This window comes from Spermophilus citellus (assembly GCF_964194105.1).
Source record: "Spermophilus citellus genome assembly, chromosome: 4".
Classification (NCBI taxonomy): Eukaryota; Metazoa; Chordata; class Mammalia; order Rodentia; family Sciuridae; genus Spermophilus; species Spermophilus citellus.
In genome coordinates, this window is record NC_138185.1 from 109,511,604 (window position 1) to 109,530,712 (window position 19,109).

The following is a 19,109-nucleotide window of genomic DNA, read 5'->3' on the forward strand; positions in this document are numbered from 1 at the left end:
TACACTTACTGTGTTTTCCCCTTCTTGGCTAAAAGGAACTGAGTTACTGCCTCTGTGGTCACTGGGTGGTGAGGTTATTTGGGGCCATTAAGAGTTGGGGGCAGGGTTAGGCTAGGGAGGTAGTTGAAAGAAGTTTCATAGCTGAAGCTAATCTTTAGTTTGAGTCCCCTAGATACTGCAATCTAATTCTCATGAGGAACAGAATTAATATGTGTATTCAACTCATCATCTGATTGTTAATTATTTGAAACAACTGAAAAAAACACATTAGTGGTTTTGGGTGAACAGTATTTCTTTTTGTTTTTGGTTCCCTATTTTAAAAATTACATTGTCTGCATTTTGAATTAAGTGTGTGGGCTGAGAAAGATCACTCTTCTTCCTATTTAGAAAACCAACTTTAAATTTCAGACATGATAATAGTCCTGAAATTACCATGATATAACTGAAGACAGTTCTGTGAAATTAAGGATAGAGTAAAAACCATAGCTATCAAAAATCAAAAGTATTTATCTGAAATAACTGGTGTCTTGGGGAGTTATCAGCTATAGTTTTAGAACCAAAGACCTTTGGACATAAGGAGAGAATGTGTGTATGACTAACAAGGCAAAGAAAAGCTGTTATCAATCTAGAGTGGCAAGTCTACTGAGCAAACTAAGAGATCCACCACAGCCATTTATTTTAACAAAGATACTCAAGATTTCCCTTCTTAGAACATTCCAGGGATCAGATGGAGCAAGATGGGCTACCATCATTTTTATCAAATATTTGCAAAGATTATGGTGATAGTCAGGAAAGTCTTTGCACAGTGAATGGAAGATATCATTGAGATGAAAAACTGATTCTCATACTATTAATTAAGTTAGGCCTTGATCTGTTTCCAACAAATGGAACTCTTTAATTATGTAGGCCATGCAACAAGTTTTTGGTTCTTCTATCATTCTCTTGCATTCCTGTTTCATATATACTTGATTTGTTTTACAGATGACTGTTTTTCCTTTGGAATAAGCCTATGTGGATAAGAGAGACCAAGTGAATTAATTTTACACCAATAAAAACACAAGTCTTATTTGAACCTCATGTATATTAAATGTTAAGATTGTTTTAAGGTTTTGGTGCATAACTTCAAGACATTTTCACAGAATATATTGCTCTCAAGTCAGGGTTAACGTGAAACTTTCCACTAGGATAATGCAGAAGATGACATTCTTAAAAAAAAAAAAATTAAGCTTCCTCTACCAGGCATCTTCCCTCAGGCACTGAGACTGGGGTCATTCAATAAATGGGGAAGGGCAGAAAGAGGAGACTTCAAAAGTCACAGATATTCTTCAATAGCTAATTTTTAGCAAGTCTGGCAATGAGATCTTTCCATTCTTTCCTCTTCTTTGTGATGTATGTAGGGGTAAGTAGCTGCAGTAGTGATTCTGGCTGTTGCCTAAAGAAGTTCTGACACAAAGCCTCAGTGTTACATATCACGTACATCCCACAGTCATAGCTGTTTTGTTGAGCAGGGGCTTTCTCTTCCACAAAGACCAGTTTGTCTCCTTTTCTGCCTAAGAAAGCCTCTAGTTTCTCTGCTACCTGCTTTGCATGAAATGAGTTGCTTCTGCTATGGGAATCATAATGAAAAAAGCTATTTTTATCTTGGAGATAAACTAACAAACTCCAGTGGGTTCCCCCTGCTGCCTCATTAGAGTTATCATTGATGGCTAAAAATATAACTTTCTTGTGGGGAAGGTCCAGGGGATGAAGGAACATGGCAATTTCTGATGGGTTGCTAGTGCATTTGATGAACTGGGTGACTTCAGGGCTGATGAAGCAGACGTGGTCAGAGCAGTCACAAAACTGACTGTTGGCAAAGTACTCAAAGGCAAATCCAATAATATGGTCATTGAGCCAGCTTGGAGGATCTAATAGTGAGACATCTGATTGCCGCAGAAGACTGTCCATATAACTCAAGACTACAGGGTCCATTTTGTACAGACCAGTGCTGCTCAGAAATTCCAGGAGCTGAAGGAGAGACAGAAGACAATATTTACTGTTGAAAATAAAGCCAGGATGTAAATAGTACCTACTTTTATAGGGTTACGGTAAACATAAAGTGTTTAGCAATAATTCCTGGCTAAGAGTAAACACTCAAGAAACTTTAGCTTATGTGTTGTATATGAACAATTAGAATTAAAACTTTGGCATTTTTCCATGCAGACAGGAAGTATGAAATTTTAATTTTCTATTTTAATGCAAATATTGGCAAACGTTGGTTAAAATCATAGCTAATCTTTTACCAAATACCAGAGCAGTGGCTCTTCAGTAAATATGCATGATATGAACAACAAATTAGTTGTTATGTTAGTTATTATTTTTATGTGGTACTGAAGATCAAACCCAGTACCTCACATGTGCGAGGCAGGCGCTTTACCACTGAGCTACAGTCCCAACTCCTTCTTTTAACTTTAGTTTTCTAAAGATGACTTTAGGGGTGGGGTTATGGCTCAGTGGTGGAGTACCTGCCTAGCATGTGTGAGGCACTAGGTTTGATACTCAGCACCACATAAAAATAAATAAAGTGAAGATATTGTGTCCATCTACAACTAAAAAATTATTTTAAAAAAGATAACTTTAAAGGGCCTGAAGGAAAAATCACTAATTATCAAGGGAAACAGTTTTTATTTCAACATTACTTTTCTTTTTTTAAATTTATTTTTATTTATTTATTTATTTTTATTATTATTGATTGTTCAAAACATTACAGAGCTCATGATATATCATCTTTCATACATTTGACTCAATTGGGTTTTGAACTCCCATTTTTACCCCAAATACAGATTGTAGAATTACATCTGTTACATACTCACATTTTTACATAATGGCATATTAGTGACTGTTGTATTCTGCTACCATTCCCTCCTACTATCCCCCCTCCCCTCCCCTCCCCTCCCATCTTCCCTCTCTACCTCCTCTGCTGTTGTTCAATTCTCTCCCCTTTTTTTTCCTCCCCCTTGCCCCTCACAGCCTCTTATAATTTTGTGTATCATTGAAGGTCTCCTACCATTTCCATATGCTTTCCCTTCTCTCTCCCTTTCTCTCCCTCAACATTACTTTTCAAGAGGTAAAATATTGCTTCTTCCTTCCATAATGGAAAGTAACAGTGGTTAGAGTTGTAGTTAAAAGGAACTGTAATTTCAAGAACAGAAAATAATGAGAGTAATGAAATTTATCCCTGATTCTGCCCAGCTATGAGCATAAGTGATATGTCTTTGCTCATTTCTCATCTTTAACCTCAGAGTCAGGATAAAGACTATGTAACACTTATAATGTAAGTTAGAAATTCTTTTTTTAAAATATATTTTTTAGTTGTAGATGGACACAATACCTTTATTTTATTTATTTATTTTTATGAGTGTCTCACATTGTGAAGCAGGTGCTCTACCACTGAGCTACAATACCAACCCCTTCTTTTAACTTTTTGAAAGGTAAATACAACATGGGAATCAGGAGAACTGAGTCTAGCCCTAGTTTTACCATTGATTTCCTAGTATTATTTTGAGCAATTAAATGATTTTGTCCTTGTTTTCTGTCATCAGTAAAAAGGGCATCTATTTGCCTTACACACCTCAGAGAGTTGTAGAAAAGGACAAAAAATTTACTTGATAGTACCAAAAGAGTTTAAAAAGTCATACAAATAATATTTATATTATCAATTGGATGATATTAGTAAGGTACTCAGAAAATCCAGAGAGAAGTCCAAGCCAATCAAAGCAAATGAGGTTTGGGAATAAACATTTTTATATATCATCTTGTACAAATGATAGAAGGACTAACCTACAGCAAAAGCAAAAAGTCTGGTGGGATAAATATGCTTGACTCAAGCCAGGGAGAAAAAAAAAGGCAACAGGTCTGGTAAATGTAGAAGATGACATAACAGTTGAACCTACAGACTCAACAGAATTAACAGTTAACTGTTATGCATTGACCTGGCAACACAATATCTTCCCCAGCCCCACATTTATTGGGGCATTTCAGTTGTACATTTTTTGGGGGGTACTGGAGTTGGAACTCAGAGGCAGTTGCTTAGTGCCTTGCTTTTGCTGAGGCTGGCTTTGAACTCATGATTCTCCTGCCTCGGCTTCCCCAGCCACCGTGCCAGGCCAGTCATACATATTGATGGGATTTACTATTACATCATCACATCATCATATATGCACACAATATAACAATATAATTTGGCCAATTTCACTTCCCAACACATCCTCCCTTCCTCCCCACCTTCCAGTTTTTGGTCTCTCTCCTTTATGGATCTCCTTTTGACTTTTAAGGAGATTTGCCCCACTTTTATTTTCGTTTTTCCTCTCTAAGTTCCCACATGAGAGAAAACATATAACCATTAACATTCTGAGTCTGACTCATTTTTCTTAACATGATGGTCTCTAGATCCGTCCATTTTCCTGCAAATGCAGTAATTTCATTTTTTAAAATGGCTGTGTATATATAACACATTTCTGTCCCCCATTCATCTGTTGATAAGACACCTAGACTGGGTTCCACAGTTTGGCTGTTGTGAATTGTGCTGCTATAAACATGTGTATGCATGTATCACTGTAGTATGATGATCTTAATTCCTCAGGATAAATACTGAGGAGAGGTACAGCTGGGTCATATGTTGGTTCCATGCCAAGTCTTTTGAGGAACCTTCATACTGATTCCCATAATGGTTGTACTAATTTACAATCCCACCAAAAGTGTCAAAGTGTTTCTTTTTCTCCACATCCTCTTCAGCACTTATTATTTTTGTATTCTTGATGACTGCCATTCTAACTGGAGTGAGTTGAAATCTCAGTTTAGACTTGATTTTCATTTCCCTGTTAATGACAATGAACATTTTTTCATATATTTGTTGGGCATTTGTATTTCTTTTTTTGAGAAGTGTCTTTAATTAATTTTCCCATTTATTAATTGGGTTATTTGATTTTTTGGTATAAAGTTTTTTGAGCTCTTTATATATTCTAGATATTAATCCTATCAGAAGAGTAGTAGCAAAGATTTCCTCTCATTCTGTAAGTTATCTTTTCAGATTCCTAATTGTTTCCTTTGCTATGCAGAAGCTTTTTAATTTGATGCTGTCCCATTTATTAACCCTTGGCATCATTTCCTGAGCTTTATGGGTCTGAATGAGAAAGTCATTGTCTGTGCCTAAAGGCTGGAGTGTTGACCCTATGTTTTCGTCTAGGGGTTGCATAGTTTCTGGCCTAATTCTGTAAATTTTTTTAATATGTATTTTTTAGTGGTAAATGGACACAATACCTTTATTTCTATGTTTTTTTAAAAATTTTTATGTAGTACTGGGTATTGAACCCGGTGCCTCATGCATGCTAAGCAAGCACTCTACCACTGAGCCACAACCCTGACCCCAAGTGTTTAACCAATTTTTAGTTGATTTTTGTTCAGGGAGAGAGGTAAGGGTCTAGTTTCATTCTTGTACATATTGATAACCAGTTAGTTGTCCCAGCACCATTTGTTAAAAAGGCTATTTTTACTCCTATGTATGTTTTTGGCATCTTTTGTCAAAGATCAGATAACTGCATTTGTACCATACAAAGCATATTATAAGATAACAATAGTACTCCTGTAAAAGACAGGGCTAAAATTATGATGTCAATTTAATTAATTCTACCATTAGACCAGTTATTTTGCCATTTGGTTACACTATTATAACATGCAATTTTGTGACAATTATTTTTATGTAATCAAAACCATGCCAAAACCTATATAAAAAATATACACTTCAAGAAAAAAAATCTAGAGTAAATTAAGTAACTAAGGAGTATCAGGGCTGGGGATGTGGCTCAAGAGGTAGCGCGCTCCCCTGGCATGCTCAGGGTGCTGGGTTCGATCCTAAGCACCACATAAAGATAAAATAAAGATGTTGTGTCCACCAAAAAAATAAATTAAAAAAAAGGGGTATCATGTACACATGGTATATCATGATTTGAACTACTGCAGAAATAATATAGAGCTATTAATGAAAAATATGTATTTATACATAAATAAGATGGTATGAATTAAAATTTTCTTAAGAAGAAGGAATGAAAAAGGAATAACCAGAGCAGTGATATAAACTGGAGCCAGGAACAAAGTTAACGAGGCATAGAGCATATTTATCATGGGTGAGCCACAAATTTGGCTCTAAGGTTTTTGGCAATTAACCAGAGAGAGTTAAGTTAAACATTCACAATGTTCATGAGTAAAAACAAGGCAATTACATGGAAGAGGTAAAAGATTTCTTTGTATTAAGGTCAGATATTTTTTCTCATGGAATTTTTATAAAAGTCAACACAGTGTATCTTAACAAATATGTCCATAAATATGGGGCATGATGGCTGCAATAGTTTGGTAAGGTTTTTCTTACAATGATCCTTAATATCTAGCCTGACACCAAATGAGCAAATGGCAATTCAGTAAAAGCAATTTGGTGGAGATCAGGTACTCAGTTTGCTGATCTGTCTTAATCTAAGAGCATATTAATACAAAGGGAAATGTCTACATGTGGGTCAAGCAAGGCTTTTAGATACAGAACCCCACTCCCCATGCTTTCAATGAATACTGTATAATATGAGTACCAGACTGCACAGCTTGGCAAATACCTAGGGACCTGTTCTCTATGCTGCTAGCTGAAATCAGATCTGCACCTTTATAGCCAGCTGGAGATAGGAGCTTACAAAGAGAAGAGAGCTTGAGTACAATCATCTCACCTTGGAGGGAGTGTCCACAGGCAGAGTGAATATTTTCAAAAACAATTTTTCTGAGCTGGGAGACAGCTTAGTGGTAGCGTTTGCCTATTGTGTGTGAGGAGGACCTGGGTTGGACCTCCAGCACCACACACACACACACACACACACAAAAGAGTTTTGTTTTTGAGTTTTAAAACATCTAGCACGCAAATAAAGGATTAATCAAAACTCTAATTCAATTTCATACAGCATAAATATAATAATTAAACTCCCAAAACACTAATGCAAAGAAAACTAAACTAGCCTTTGGCCAAACCCCTCTCAGCAAAGAACATGAGCTCTAAACATTTCATCTAAAGACTTGAATTTTAGATTCAGTTCTGTTACTCACTGGCTGTGTGATCATGAATAAACTACTGAATTTTCTCTTCTGTAAAGTGAAACTATTAATACACAATTTTTATCATAAGGTATTTGTCAATATAAAGTAAAGAAACAAGTAATTAAGGTTTTTAAAAAAATCCCACACAAACTATTTTTAGATGTCTATCATGTGATCAAGGAATTTATACTCCAATACTCATAAACTGTATTTCATTTAACAAATATTTACTGAATGCTTCCCATGTGCTAGGGGCTAAAAGTACAGAATGAGAATGAAATAGCCACAGTTCTAAAATTCACTGGGTTTAAACCTATTTTAAGGAACACATATTGCATACACAATTCTTTTAGTCAATAAACACCTTCTGAGCACCTAATATTAGGTGTTGTGGGTGATACAAAGATGGAGGCTAAGATAACAGGAATGCGCCACCACACCTAGTAATAGAGGATATTTTAAAGATGTTTCCAAATAATTCTATGATTTCTTCTTTTTTTGGGGGGATACCAGGATTGAACTCAGGGGCAACTCAACCACTGAGCCAAATCGCCAGCCCTATTTTGTACTTTATTTAGAGATAGGGTCTTGCCATTGCTGAGGCTGACTTTGAACCAAGATCCTCCTGCCTTAGTTCCCAAGCCACTGGGATAATAGGTGTGCATCACTGCACCTGGCTAATTCTATGATTTCTAAAAGTGTCATCTAATTCTACATTCCACAACCCTTAAGTCTAAGCTTTCATCTTTGTCAATTTTTTTTTCCTTTTAGCAGTACTGGGGATTGAATCAGGGGACCCTACCACTGAGCTACATCCCTAGCCCTTTTTATTTTATTTTTGAGAAAGGGTCTTGTCAAGTTGCAATCCTTGAACTTGCTTGAACTTGCAATCCTCCACCTTACCCTCCTGAGTTGCTGGACTATAGGCATGCACCACCAGCACGGCCTGCTGTCTTATTTTAAAAAAATCCTGAAGAATTCTAATTTTCTAGTCCAAGGATTAACAAATATAGCCTACAGGGCAAATTTGGGTCACTGACAGTTTTTTTGTAAATAAAGTTCTATTGGAAAAAAAAATTATCATTTGTTTACATATTGCCTTTGACTACTCTTGAGCCATCAGGACAAAGATGAGTAGCCTATAAAGTCTAAAATTTTTAGTGCTTGGCTTCTTAGAGAAAAATTTTGCTGATTCCTATTCTATACTACTGTTATGCAACCTATTGTAAACTTCTAAGTTGAATTGCTTTTAAGATACTTCTGGGGCTGGAGATGTGGCTCAAGCGGTAGCGCGCTCGCCTGGCATGCGTGCGGCCCGGGTTCGATCCTCAGTACCACATACAAACAAAGATGTTGTGTCTGCCGATACTAAAAAATAAATATTAAAAAACTTTAAAAAAAGATACTTCTGGGGGCTATTTGGGGGAGATTAAGTACCCTTTAACTGGAGAGGCTACTATTATTTCTTGCTGCTGCTACTTTTTTTTGGGGGGGTGGGGTACTAGGGATGCTTTACCACTGAGCTACACCCCTAGTCCTTTTTTATTTTGAGACAGGGTCTCACTAAGTTGCTTAGGGCCTCACTAATTTGCTGAGGCTGCTCTTGAACTTGTAACTCTCTTGCCTCTGCCTCTCCAAGTTTCTGGGATTGCAGGTGTGGCTCACTGCGCTCAGCACTGTTATTTCAATCTGGAGTTTTATGAATAGAAATGTTAAAAATACTAATTACAGTGGATATAAAAAAAGAACTATTTTGTAGATATACACATAAATATTTTGTAATATCAAAAATTTATCAGGGTCTTACATTAACAAGCATTTCATAAGGTCTACAACAGTTTTCATAACTCCTGGGGAAATCTGCTTGTTGCTTGTTGAATAAAGTAGTAAAATCCAGATAAATCTATTTTACTGTAAAGCCCAACAGAAAACATACTGAGGGGTTGCGGGTATAGCTCAGTTGGTAGAGTGCTTGCCTCACATGCACAAGGCCCTGAGTTCAATCCCCAGTACCAAAACAAACAAACAAACAAAAACATACTGAGAACTATAGCCTTCATTCATTTCCCCCCATAATTATTCTCAAATGTCCCTTAAAAACACATGGAACAGCTTCATTTGGTATATTTTTATAAACACAGGGTACAGTGTTTCTACTCATTTTAAGTGAAGATTATAAAGGCTTTTAGTAGTTTCTAAATGTAATTCTTTTACTTCCTTGGTTATTGTTTTAAGTTATATCAAACTGCAAATGCTCACAAATGTGGTCTGTGCTTCTCTAAGTGGATGTGTGACTATGTGCTAGCAGATATCAACAAACAAACCACCATCAAGAAATAGAATAACCACAGTGCATCTTCCTAGAGGTTAAATTTCACCAGTTTGAGGGGCCAAGGGCTAAACAACTTAATTATTGACAAAATATTTTAGTGAGTAATTTAAAACATTCTAATTATTAACATAAACATGCACCTATTGTAGAATAACATGCAAAATCAACATGAATTGAAAAAAAAATAAGAAATTCCTATAGAACTTCTGCACCTATGGCAGGTAATTTTCTCAATTCACTCTCTTCTGCTATCTTGGATACTTAGTGGAACAGTCCAACTTTTGTCCACAATTGATGTAATGTAAACCCCTAATTCTTAGGAATCAGATTCCTAATAATTAAATCAAGGCATGAGTACAAGCTTTTGCTTCTGTAGCTTAAATGTGTATGAAAGATATTTACTTAAGCAAATTTATTCAAAGTATATTTAGTGGTATCTTTTTAAATTTTTTTTGTAGATGGACACAATATCTTTATTTTTTTTATTTATTTTTATGTGGTGCTGAGGATCTAATCCAGGGCCTCACATGTATTAGACAAGTGCTTTACCACTAAACTACAACCCCAGCCCTATTCAGTAGTTTTATGGTTGCAATTTTGCATGTAACAATCAGCCTGGAAACAACCTAGCAAAATATAAACATCATCCTTGAGTTTTCTATTCTCTTCATACCTTTATCCAATTGATAACAAATCCTGTTGATTCTATAGCTAAAATGTTCTGAATTTGTCCAGTATATTCCATTTTTACCACTATTGGCTTAGTCAAATTGATCATTTCTTGTCTGACCTAGCCTAACAAGTCTCATCTCTACTCATTATCCAGGAAATTCTCCATATAGCTGTCAGAACAATTGTTTAAAATTTTAAGTTAGGTCATGTTTATCTCCAGCTTAAGACCTTGTATTAGCTCCCTACAATATGGCAGGGGAAGGAGGGGGAGCAAATTTCCTATTCTAGCTTACAAAACCCTATATACCCCATGTAACAAGCTACTTTCCTAGTGTCGTCTACCATTACTCTTCTTTATGATCACACATAACCCTAGTTACATCCATATTTTTATTCCTTAAACATGCTGTACCATGCTTTTTCCCACCAGAGAGCTGGTATACTAGCTATGCCTGGAATTTCTAGTGTCTACAACTTCTATTGGGTATATCTCAGTTTATTTTATTTTATTATTTTATTTTAGAGAGGGGGTCTCACTAAGTTGCTAAGGCTAGTCTGGAACTCACAATCTTCCTGCCTCAGCCTCCTGAGTAGCTGGGATTACAGGCACACAGATCACTGCTCTTGGTTTTAGACCTGTTTTTTTTTTTTTTTTTTTTTTTTGTGTGTGGGGGTTCTAGATCTGTTTAGATGCTACTTATTCACAGAGGTCTACTCTGGAGACCACCAGTTACTTCTCTATCACTCTAATTTCAATTCCTTGTACAGTATTTGTGAATAAATAGTTTAAAAAATATGTATGTATGTATATATTTGCTTGTTGAATATACTCTACCCCTTTCTCTTTTTCCCTCCCTCTCTAAAGCAAGAGTGAAAGCTCCATTAAAATAAGGGAACAAGGGACCTTGTCTGCCATTCTAACTCTAGGACCTGAATGCTTGTCAGGCACTTGTCAGTAAATAATTGTAAAATAAATGAATAAATAATGGAGTATAGATCTCAATATTATGAATCAAATTCTAACAAATGTTTACATTTACAGAAATTTAGAAGTATAACAATCTTTACTATTCCTTCAAATCTAACTTTATACTCTATATAAGAATTCTTCATTTCTGTTAGGAGTTTGACTCACAATTAGCTGTGTGATATTGGGACAGAAATAGATAAATCAAGGAGCAATATAAAAACAAACCAATGTAGAAAAAAATCAAAACAAACCAATGCATATGTCAGAAATTTAAAATATATTGGTGGAGCCATTACAAATCAATGGGAGAAATTATGGATTGTTCCAGTGTTTTCAGTGAGTTCCATGGAACACTATGTTCTATAGCAGTGCTGTTCAATAGGACTTCCTGTGAAATGGAAATGTTCTTTATCTGCAATGTTCAATACTGTAGTAATTAGCCACTTGTGGCTACTGAGTACTTAAAAAGGTGATCAGTGTGACTGAGGAACCTAATTATTTTATTTAATTAAAATTAAAAATTTAAATAGCCACATGTGGACAGTTGCAATGGTGCATACTTGTAATACCAGCAACTCAGGAGGCTGAGGCAGGATCACAAGTTCAAGGCCAGCTTCAGAAACTTAGTGAGATCCTGTCTCAAAATAAAAAATAAAAATGACTAGGGACTTAGCTCAGTGGTAAAGCATCTCTGTTTTCAATCCCTAGTACCAAAATCAAACCAAACCAAACCAAAAACAAACCACATGTAACCAGTAGCTAGTATACTAGATAGCTCAGTAGCATAGATAAGAAAAAAGAAAAAAGACTATATAGTCAAAAAAGTTGGAGAAATGCTAAATCCTAAAACTCTTTATTAGAGATTTATAATACACACAAGCACATTGGAGGCTAGAAAAGATTTGAGAAAAAAAATTCATTTAACTGTTTTTAGTTTGATTTTTCCCACTTTTTTTGACCACGAAGTCGATTTAGTTGTTGTTGTTGGGTACCTATTGACACCTTGTCTGTGCACTGAAGTAGAGGATATACTTGCTTGGTTTTTAAATAAATGGCACTGTGATAACTTGTTAACCATTTGACTAAAAATAGTTAGAATTGTAGAATGCTGCTTTATATCAAATTATATTCTAGAAAGATGTGTGTTTAAAGTGAGAAATATGAGAAATATGAAACATAAAAAACAGAAGCTAATGCATTCATATTACTGGTCAATAAACACATGAAAAGACACTCAATACCTTACTAGTAATCAACGAAATGAAAGTTAAAAAAAAAAAATAGGTAAGACATTCAAGTTAAAACTAGAATTCCTTTTTCACCTAATCATCAAATTAGCAAAGATGAGAATACTACTAATAATTAGCATTGTTGAACCTAAGGAAAAATGAACATTCTCATTTTGACAGGAATGTAAACAAAAGCAATTTTGGGAGGGGGGGACCTGGGCATCAAACTCAGGGATGCTTTACCACTGAACTAACGATCTGAAGTCCTTTTTATTGTTTGAGATAGGGTCTTGCAAAATTGCTGAGAATGGACTTGAACTTGTGATCATCCTTCCTCAGCCTCATGAGTTTCTGGAATTACAGGTGGGTGCCATTGCAAAAGCAAGCTTTTTGAAGGGTAATTGGACATTACATTTTAATTTCTTTTCCTGCTGTCTGAAGGACTGAACAATAGAGGTGCTTTGCCACTGGCTATGTCCTTGGATCTTTCGACTTCCTAATTTTAGACAGGGACTTTCTAAATTGCCAGGGATGGCCTCAAAATTGAGATCCTCTTGCCTCAGCTTCCAGAGTAATCAGGATTACAGGTAGGTACTACCATGACCAGCTGACATTACATTTTAATACTTAAGAAGTGTACATATGCAGGGATTATACTTTTAAGCATTTATCTTAAGGGAAATGTTATACTTGTAAAAATAGCCACACCAATATTTACATCAGAAAAATTATAAACAACATGGAGTTAACAAGATGACTGATGTTTAAATAATGGGGTTCCTACATAATGAAAGTTTTTTTTTTTTTTTTTAAATATTTATTTAGTTAGTTAGTTAGTTCTGGGCGGACACAACATCTTTGTTTGTATGTGGTGCTGAGGATTGAACCCGGGCCGCACCCATGCCAGGCAAATGCGCTACCGCTTGAGCCACATCCCCAGACTTGGATATACTGTTTTTTTTTTTTTTAATTTTAATATTTATTTTTTAGTTATCGGCGGACACAACATCTTTGTTTGTATGTGGTGCTGAGGATCGAACCCGGGCCGCACGCATGCCAGGCCAGCGTGCTACCGCTTGAGCCACATCCCCAGACCCAAAAGTTTTTAACTATTAAAGTTGTAGATGTAAATTTATTGACACAGAAAAATGTTCATACTATGTTATGAAAAGGGCAGTTACATAAAATTTGTATATAATAAAAATATACACAAAATAAAAACAATATCCATTAAAAACTTTCTTTTAAGAAATAGGATTAGGGGGCTGGGGATATGGCTCAAGCGGTAGGGTGCTGGCCTGGCATGCGTGCGGCCCCTGTTCGATCCTCAGCACCACATACAAAACAAAAAGATGTTGTGTCCGCCGAGAACTAAAAAATAAATATTAAAAATAAATTCATTCTCTCTCTCTCTCTCTCCTCTCTCTTAAAAAAAAAAAAAAGAAGAAAAAGAAATAGGATTAGGGGCTGGGGTTGTAGCTCAGTGGTACAGCGCTCGCTTAGCACGTGCCCAACCAGAACTAAAAATAAATAGATAGGAAAAAAGAAATGAAAAAAAAAAAGAAATAGAATTAATACTTTTTTGCTTCTTCCCCTTTTTCTGCAGTGCTGGGGATTGAACATCCCTTTCTTTTCCTCTTTGGTACTGGGAAATGAACCCAGGGGTGTTCCACCACTGAGCTACATCCCCAGCCCTTTTTCTTTTCTCTTCCTCTTTCCTTCCTTCCTCCCTCCCTCCCTCTCTCCCTCCCTTCTTTCTTAGTTTTAGTTGTAGATGAACACAATACCTTTATTTTATTTATTTATTTTTATGTGGTGCTGAGGATTGAACCTAGTGCCTACACATGCTAGGCAAGCTTTCTACCACGAAGCTTCACTTCCAGCACTTCCCAGTCCTTTTTGAGATAGGATCTCATTAAGTTGCCCAGGCTGGCCTTGAATTTGCCATCCTCCTGCCTTAGCCTCCTGTGTAGCTGGGATTACAAGTGTGGGTCACCACCCCCTTTCTTTTTAAAATGAACACATAAACAATGAATACAACTATTTCCATTTGGGGGAGGGGAAATTATTTCCTTGTAGGTTTATGCTGACCTAAAATATGCCTGTTTCTTTAATTTACAAGTCTTACTTCTTCTTCTTTTTTTTTTTTTTAAGAGAGGGAGAGAGAGAATTTTAATATTTATTTTTTAGTATTTGGCGGACACAACATCTTTGTATGTGGTACTGAGGATCGAACCCGGGCTGCACGCATGCCAGGCGAGCGCGCTACCACTTGAGCCACATCCCCAGCCCTACAAGTCTTAATTCTATCCTTTGGAAAAAACAAAGTCTATCTTTTCCATAACCTGCAAACACAATTTAAATATAATTTGCTGTTTACAAAACAAAAAAAATCATGCCCAACTTTTTTGTTGTAGACGGACACAACACCTTTATTTATTTATTTGTATGTGGTGTTGAGAATAGATTCTAGTGCCTCACACATGCTAGGCAAGTACTCTACCACTGAGCTATACAACCTCAACCCTACATCCAACTATTTTTTTTTAAATGTTTATTTAGTTGTAGATGAACACACAGTATCTTATTTTTATGTGGTGCTGAGGACTGAACCCAGTGCCTCACAAGAGGCAAGCACTTTACCACTGAGCTACAGCCTCAGCCCCCACTATGTCCAAGTTTTAATGTATGATTCCATTTGCACTTTCACAAAAAGAATTACATTCAAGACCAAATGTGTTTTTCATGGCAGCATAAACAGAAATATTTCAGGAAGGAAGTTCAAGCCTTGTTTTGGGGCTTTAATTTCCCCCAATTAAATACTTCCTTTTAGTGCTAAGCCTAAACCACTGGAAATTTGTATAATGTGACATGTAAAAATTAACTTCAAGATTTATATTACCCTCTTGAGTGCAGAGATTAGATTTTATTCATCCTTATATTTTCAGTGTCTGATAAACTAGAAGAGTTTTAATATGTGAATATTTTTCTTGAGCAGAATAGAGAAATGAAATTCTACTTTGAAAAACTCCTAAAAACATGCAATTGTTACAAACATAGGAAATGTTATTAATTTTAGGCCTTATGCTTCCAATCACGTATTGGATAGAAAGTCAAAACAGGTTAGTCGTGTTGAAGGAGGTGGCCTCTTAGGGAATCTGGTTCTGAAAGTTAAAAACTTTATTCTTTTGGATTAGTAATATTCAACCCCCAAATTCAATTTTTTTGGATAATGTGATTATCCAAATAATTTGGGTACTAGTAGGGATCTGAGCAGTAAATTTTTAATATAGTCTAGAATTGATCAGTTTTGAAAGAGATTATCTGGGCCTTGAGGACTTTCCTTTTTGATTGTCAGTGAGGTTTACTTACCCAAAAGGTTTAAAGGATTGTTAAGGAGAGAGGAGTCCTGGACTTAAAAAATCAGAAATGATGGGCTGGGGCTGTAGGTCAGTGGTAGAGCACTTGCCTAGCACCTCTGAGGCCCTGAGTTCGATCCTCAGCACCATGCAAAAATAAATAGAATAAAGGTGTTGTGCCAAAAAAAAAAAAAAAAAAAAAGAAAAAAAAAAAAAAGAAAAAAAGAAATCATAAATGAAAGCTTCATACAGGTATAGATGAAATTTGATTAGTGAAGACCTTACTAACATTTTTGAACCTATATGTGCGGTAAGGCCGCTGCTTTACAGAAGTGCTAACAATTCACGTATAATACTAGGGTGGGCTTGCCTTGACCATATAAAATGCTAGTTGATCCCCACACTGGGGTGTGTATCATCATTAAAAGGTATGTAATTTTATCCAATATATGTTTCTTTAGACTGGTCATCCCACTGGGAAATAATTCATCAGTCTCTTTAGCAATTGTTTCAAGATTTGGTCTCTTACAAAATGAATTAATTTATGGGTTTAGTCTCTTCATTCCCTTCTTTTGGCAATTAACCAAGATATTATTTTATTATAATTTTTTAAACAGAACTCTAGTCACATTATTCTTCAAAATTGTAACATTTTTCTACTATCTATCAAATTAAGTAAAACAGCCTGACATTCAGTGATTTCCACAAAAAATTGCCTGATTTTTTTTTCTGGTATTTTTCCTATATACTATATACTTGTTTCTATATACTACAGGAACAAGATCATTTCTCCTGTAGGTTCTGGTTATTAGGCAATAGTGGGTTAGTACTAAGTGGGTTGTTGTCCCAGAAGAAGGAACAAAAGAAAACCAGCTCCCCATCCTCACTCCAACAGAGATGATGGGATGGGAAGTAAACACTGCACTACCATCTTTCTGAAACAGATCTGTCATGCTGTTGTTACGTAAAATCATTACACTTGGTTATTTTAAAACCTGGATCTATAGACCAGGATGTGCTAGAATTTCAGACTTCTATGAACTTGGACTGGGAAAAAAAAAGGCATATTCATTTTTAATTTTCTTCAATAAGTACAGGCAATAAATTAGAGTAGTATTAACAGTTTCTATGTCTTTGTCATCAAAATTTAATTTATATTCATCACTACTTTGAATTACATAATTAGGCCTGCTGCTGGATGATATTTAATGCACAGAGAAGTGCATGTGTAACTATACCACACATTTAAAAAATATTTTGAAGACTTTCAAAAACATTGATTTCCTCTTTACGTCTATGTATTTTACTTTATACATGTAAAAGCATTTTAAAAAAATATTTATTTTTTTGGTTGTAGTGGACACAAAACTTTTATTTTATTTATTTATTTTTATGTAGTGCTGAGGATCAAACTCAGGGTCTTGCACTCTACTGCTGAGCTACAACCCCAGCCCCTTAAAAGCATTTTTGAGGTCTGTTCCCAGATCAGATGGCCAAAGAGACCCAGACAGTAAAAGAGGTTAGGCACCTTTGTATCTATAACTATTAATTGCTTATAGTATCTAAACTCTTGGGCATGGAATTCACAGCTCATAATCTGTTATACCCACTTTATCATCTTCGTCTCTTCCCTACCTCTACTCTCTATACTATGCTCTAGCCATATTAGACAACATCAATGCTTCTTATCTGGTGGCAGATAGACAAGTTTTTGGGTTAATACTAGCTCATAGAGAGCCATCATGCTGTTTTGGGCTTTACCTTATATAGCTTTTCTTTGCCAAGTGCATTCTTCTTTGTCCAACGGTCTGTTTCCCCTAATACTTGGTGATGCTAATAGGGTTATGTTTTAAATATCAAATCTTGTTCCTAACTTAAACGATTAATAATAGTAGACAACCCTCTAAATTTGCAAGGCACCAGGTGAGTGGATGTTGGTCAACCCCAGAATCTCATAAATTGGCTTAACTCTGATGCAAGAAAGGGAAAGGAAAGACAGCAGTAACTGAGGCAGACTTCACTTAAGATTGAGGGATGGAACTCTGCTGAAAGGAAAGGCAGGCATAGATCCGCTCAGTTCCCAGAGCAGTTATTCAAAACTTTCAGCACTCTGCTCAACCCTCTCATTCTATTCTCAACTCTGTTGTCAAATGACCCCCATCTTCATGTTACAGGGCCAACTCCACCAATTTCCTACCATTCCCTACCTTTCATTTTCTCTTCTCTAGTTTGATGGATGGCAATCCTCAATATTAGTCATCTGGGGAGGGTTAAAAAAATTCTGATTGCTGGCCCTTACAGTTTAATTGGTCTAGGGTGGGGCAACTAAAAAAAAAATGCTTTCCAGGTGATTTTAAAGAGTACACAAGGTTTTTGGCTGGGGTTGTGGCTCAGAGGTAGAGCGCTTGCCTCACATGTGTGTGTGAGACACTGGGTTCCATTCTCAGCACCGCATATAAATAAGTGAATAAAATAAATGTTTATCAGCAACTAAAAAAATACATAAAAGAAAAAAAGTACACAAGGTTTAGTTCACTAGGTTTCTTGATACATTAGTCTTCTTCATCCTTTGTTTATGGCTCAATGGTACACCTTAATTTTTTTTTAAAAAAATTTCATCTTTAAAGAAAACATTATTGGGGCCCACATTATGGTTCCTAATTTCTCTCCTTTAAGATAAATCTTGTAAAAGGGGTAGTTTAAAAGAAGTCTACACCAATATGGTTTTCGCCAATTATATTCTAATCCCCTTTTACACTTCCAGGCCTGTCACATGTTTTGTAACCGTCAAACTTTCCACTTGTACCCCCCCCCCCCCATTTCTTTTACAAGCTACTGCTCACTAGTCTTTTAACACAGTTCTTTGACTCACCCAAAGGTCACCTGGGAAAAGTCCTCCTCTATAAACAGGGGTCTATCGTCTGTGCTCAGACAGCATCCTGTATAATTTTACTGTGCTACCATTGTGGAATCATCGTCTGCAGTTCAAAGAGCTGAGTATTTCTTTCGCGTCCGACTTTGGAACTTAAAGCATGGAAAACACTGAAAGAGAAGTCTGAGGAATGAATGGAAAGGAACGGCAGGAAAGGGAGGCTGGAGGCGGGGACAAATGGGGGAGGGGGCGTGCCTGTGTTGGGGGCGGAGGCTATGACGGGCGGCGTTGAGAATCTAGCGGGCGCACAGGAGTGGGGGGATACACTAGTTTGGGTGGAGGACAAAGCGATCCACAATCGGGACAAACTGAGACAAACCGAAGTGGGGAGCAGGTTTCTTACCTGCCTCAGGCCTCACCACCCCAACCAGCCTTCAAGCACCTCAGTATTGGCCGGAAAGCGAGAGCTAAGGTCGCAAACCCAGAGTTTCTTTCCCCACCCTTGCGACATTCCTCTCTAGTGGAGGGAGAATGTAACTGAGTTCCTAGTCCTGCCGTAAGGTGAGGA

General features: G+C 36.4%; 1 protein-coding gene across 1 annotated transcript; it reads right to left on the bottom strand.

Moving 5' to 3' along the window:
• Positions 1-281: 281 nt before the first annotated feature.
• On the bottom strand, positions 282-19,027 carry SENP8 (SUMO peptidase family member, NEDD8 specific). Its single transcript, XM_081291953.1, has 2 exons — positions 18,945-19,027; positions 282-2,007 (listed from the first exon to the last, which is right to left on the bottom strand). Exon 2 carries the CDS (start codon positions 1,969-1,971, stop codon positions 1,333-1,335), a length of 639 nt encoding a protein of 212 aa, XP_081148079.1. The 5' UTR covers positions 1,972-2,007; positions 18,945-19,027; the 3' UTR covers positions 282-1,332.
• Between the last annotated feature and the right edge of the window lie 82 nt (positions 19,028-19,109).

Excerpts from the sequence above, each read along its gene's own strand:
- SENP8 (XM_081291953.1), bottom strand. The coding sequence starts at position 1,971 with ATGGACCCTGTAGTCTTGAGTTATATGGACAGTCTTCTGCGGCAATCA.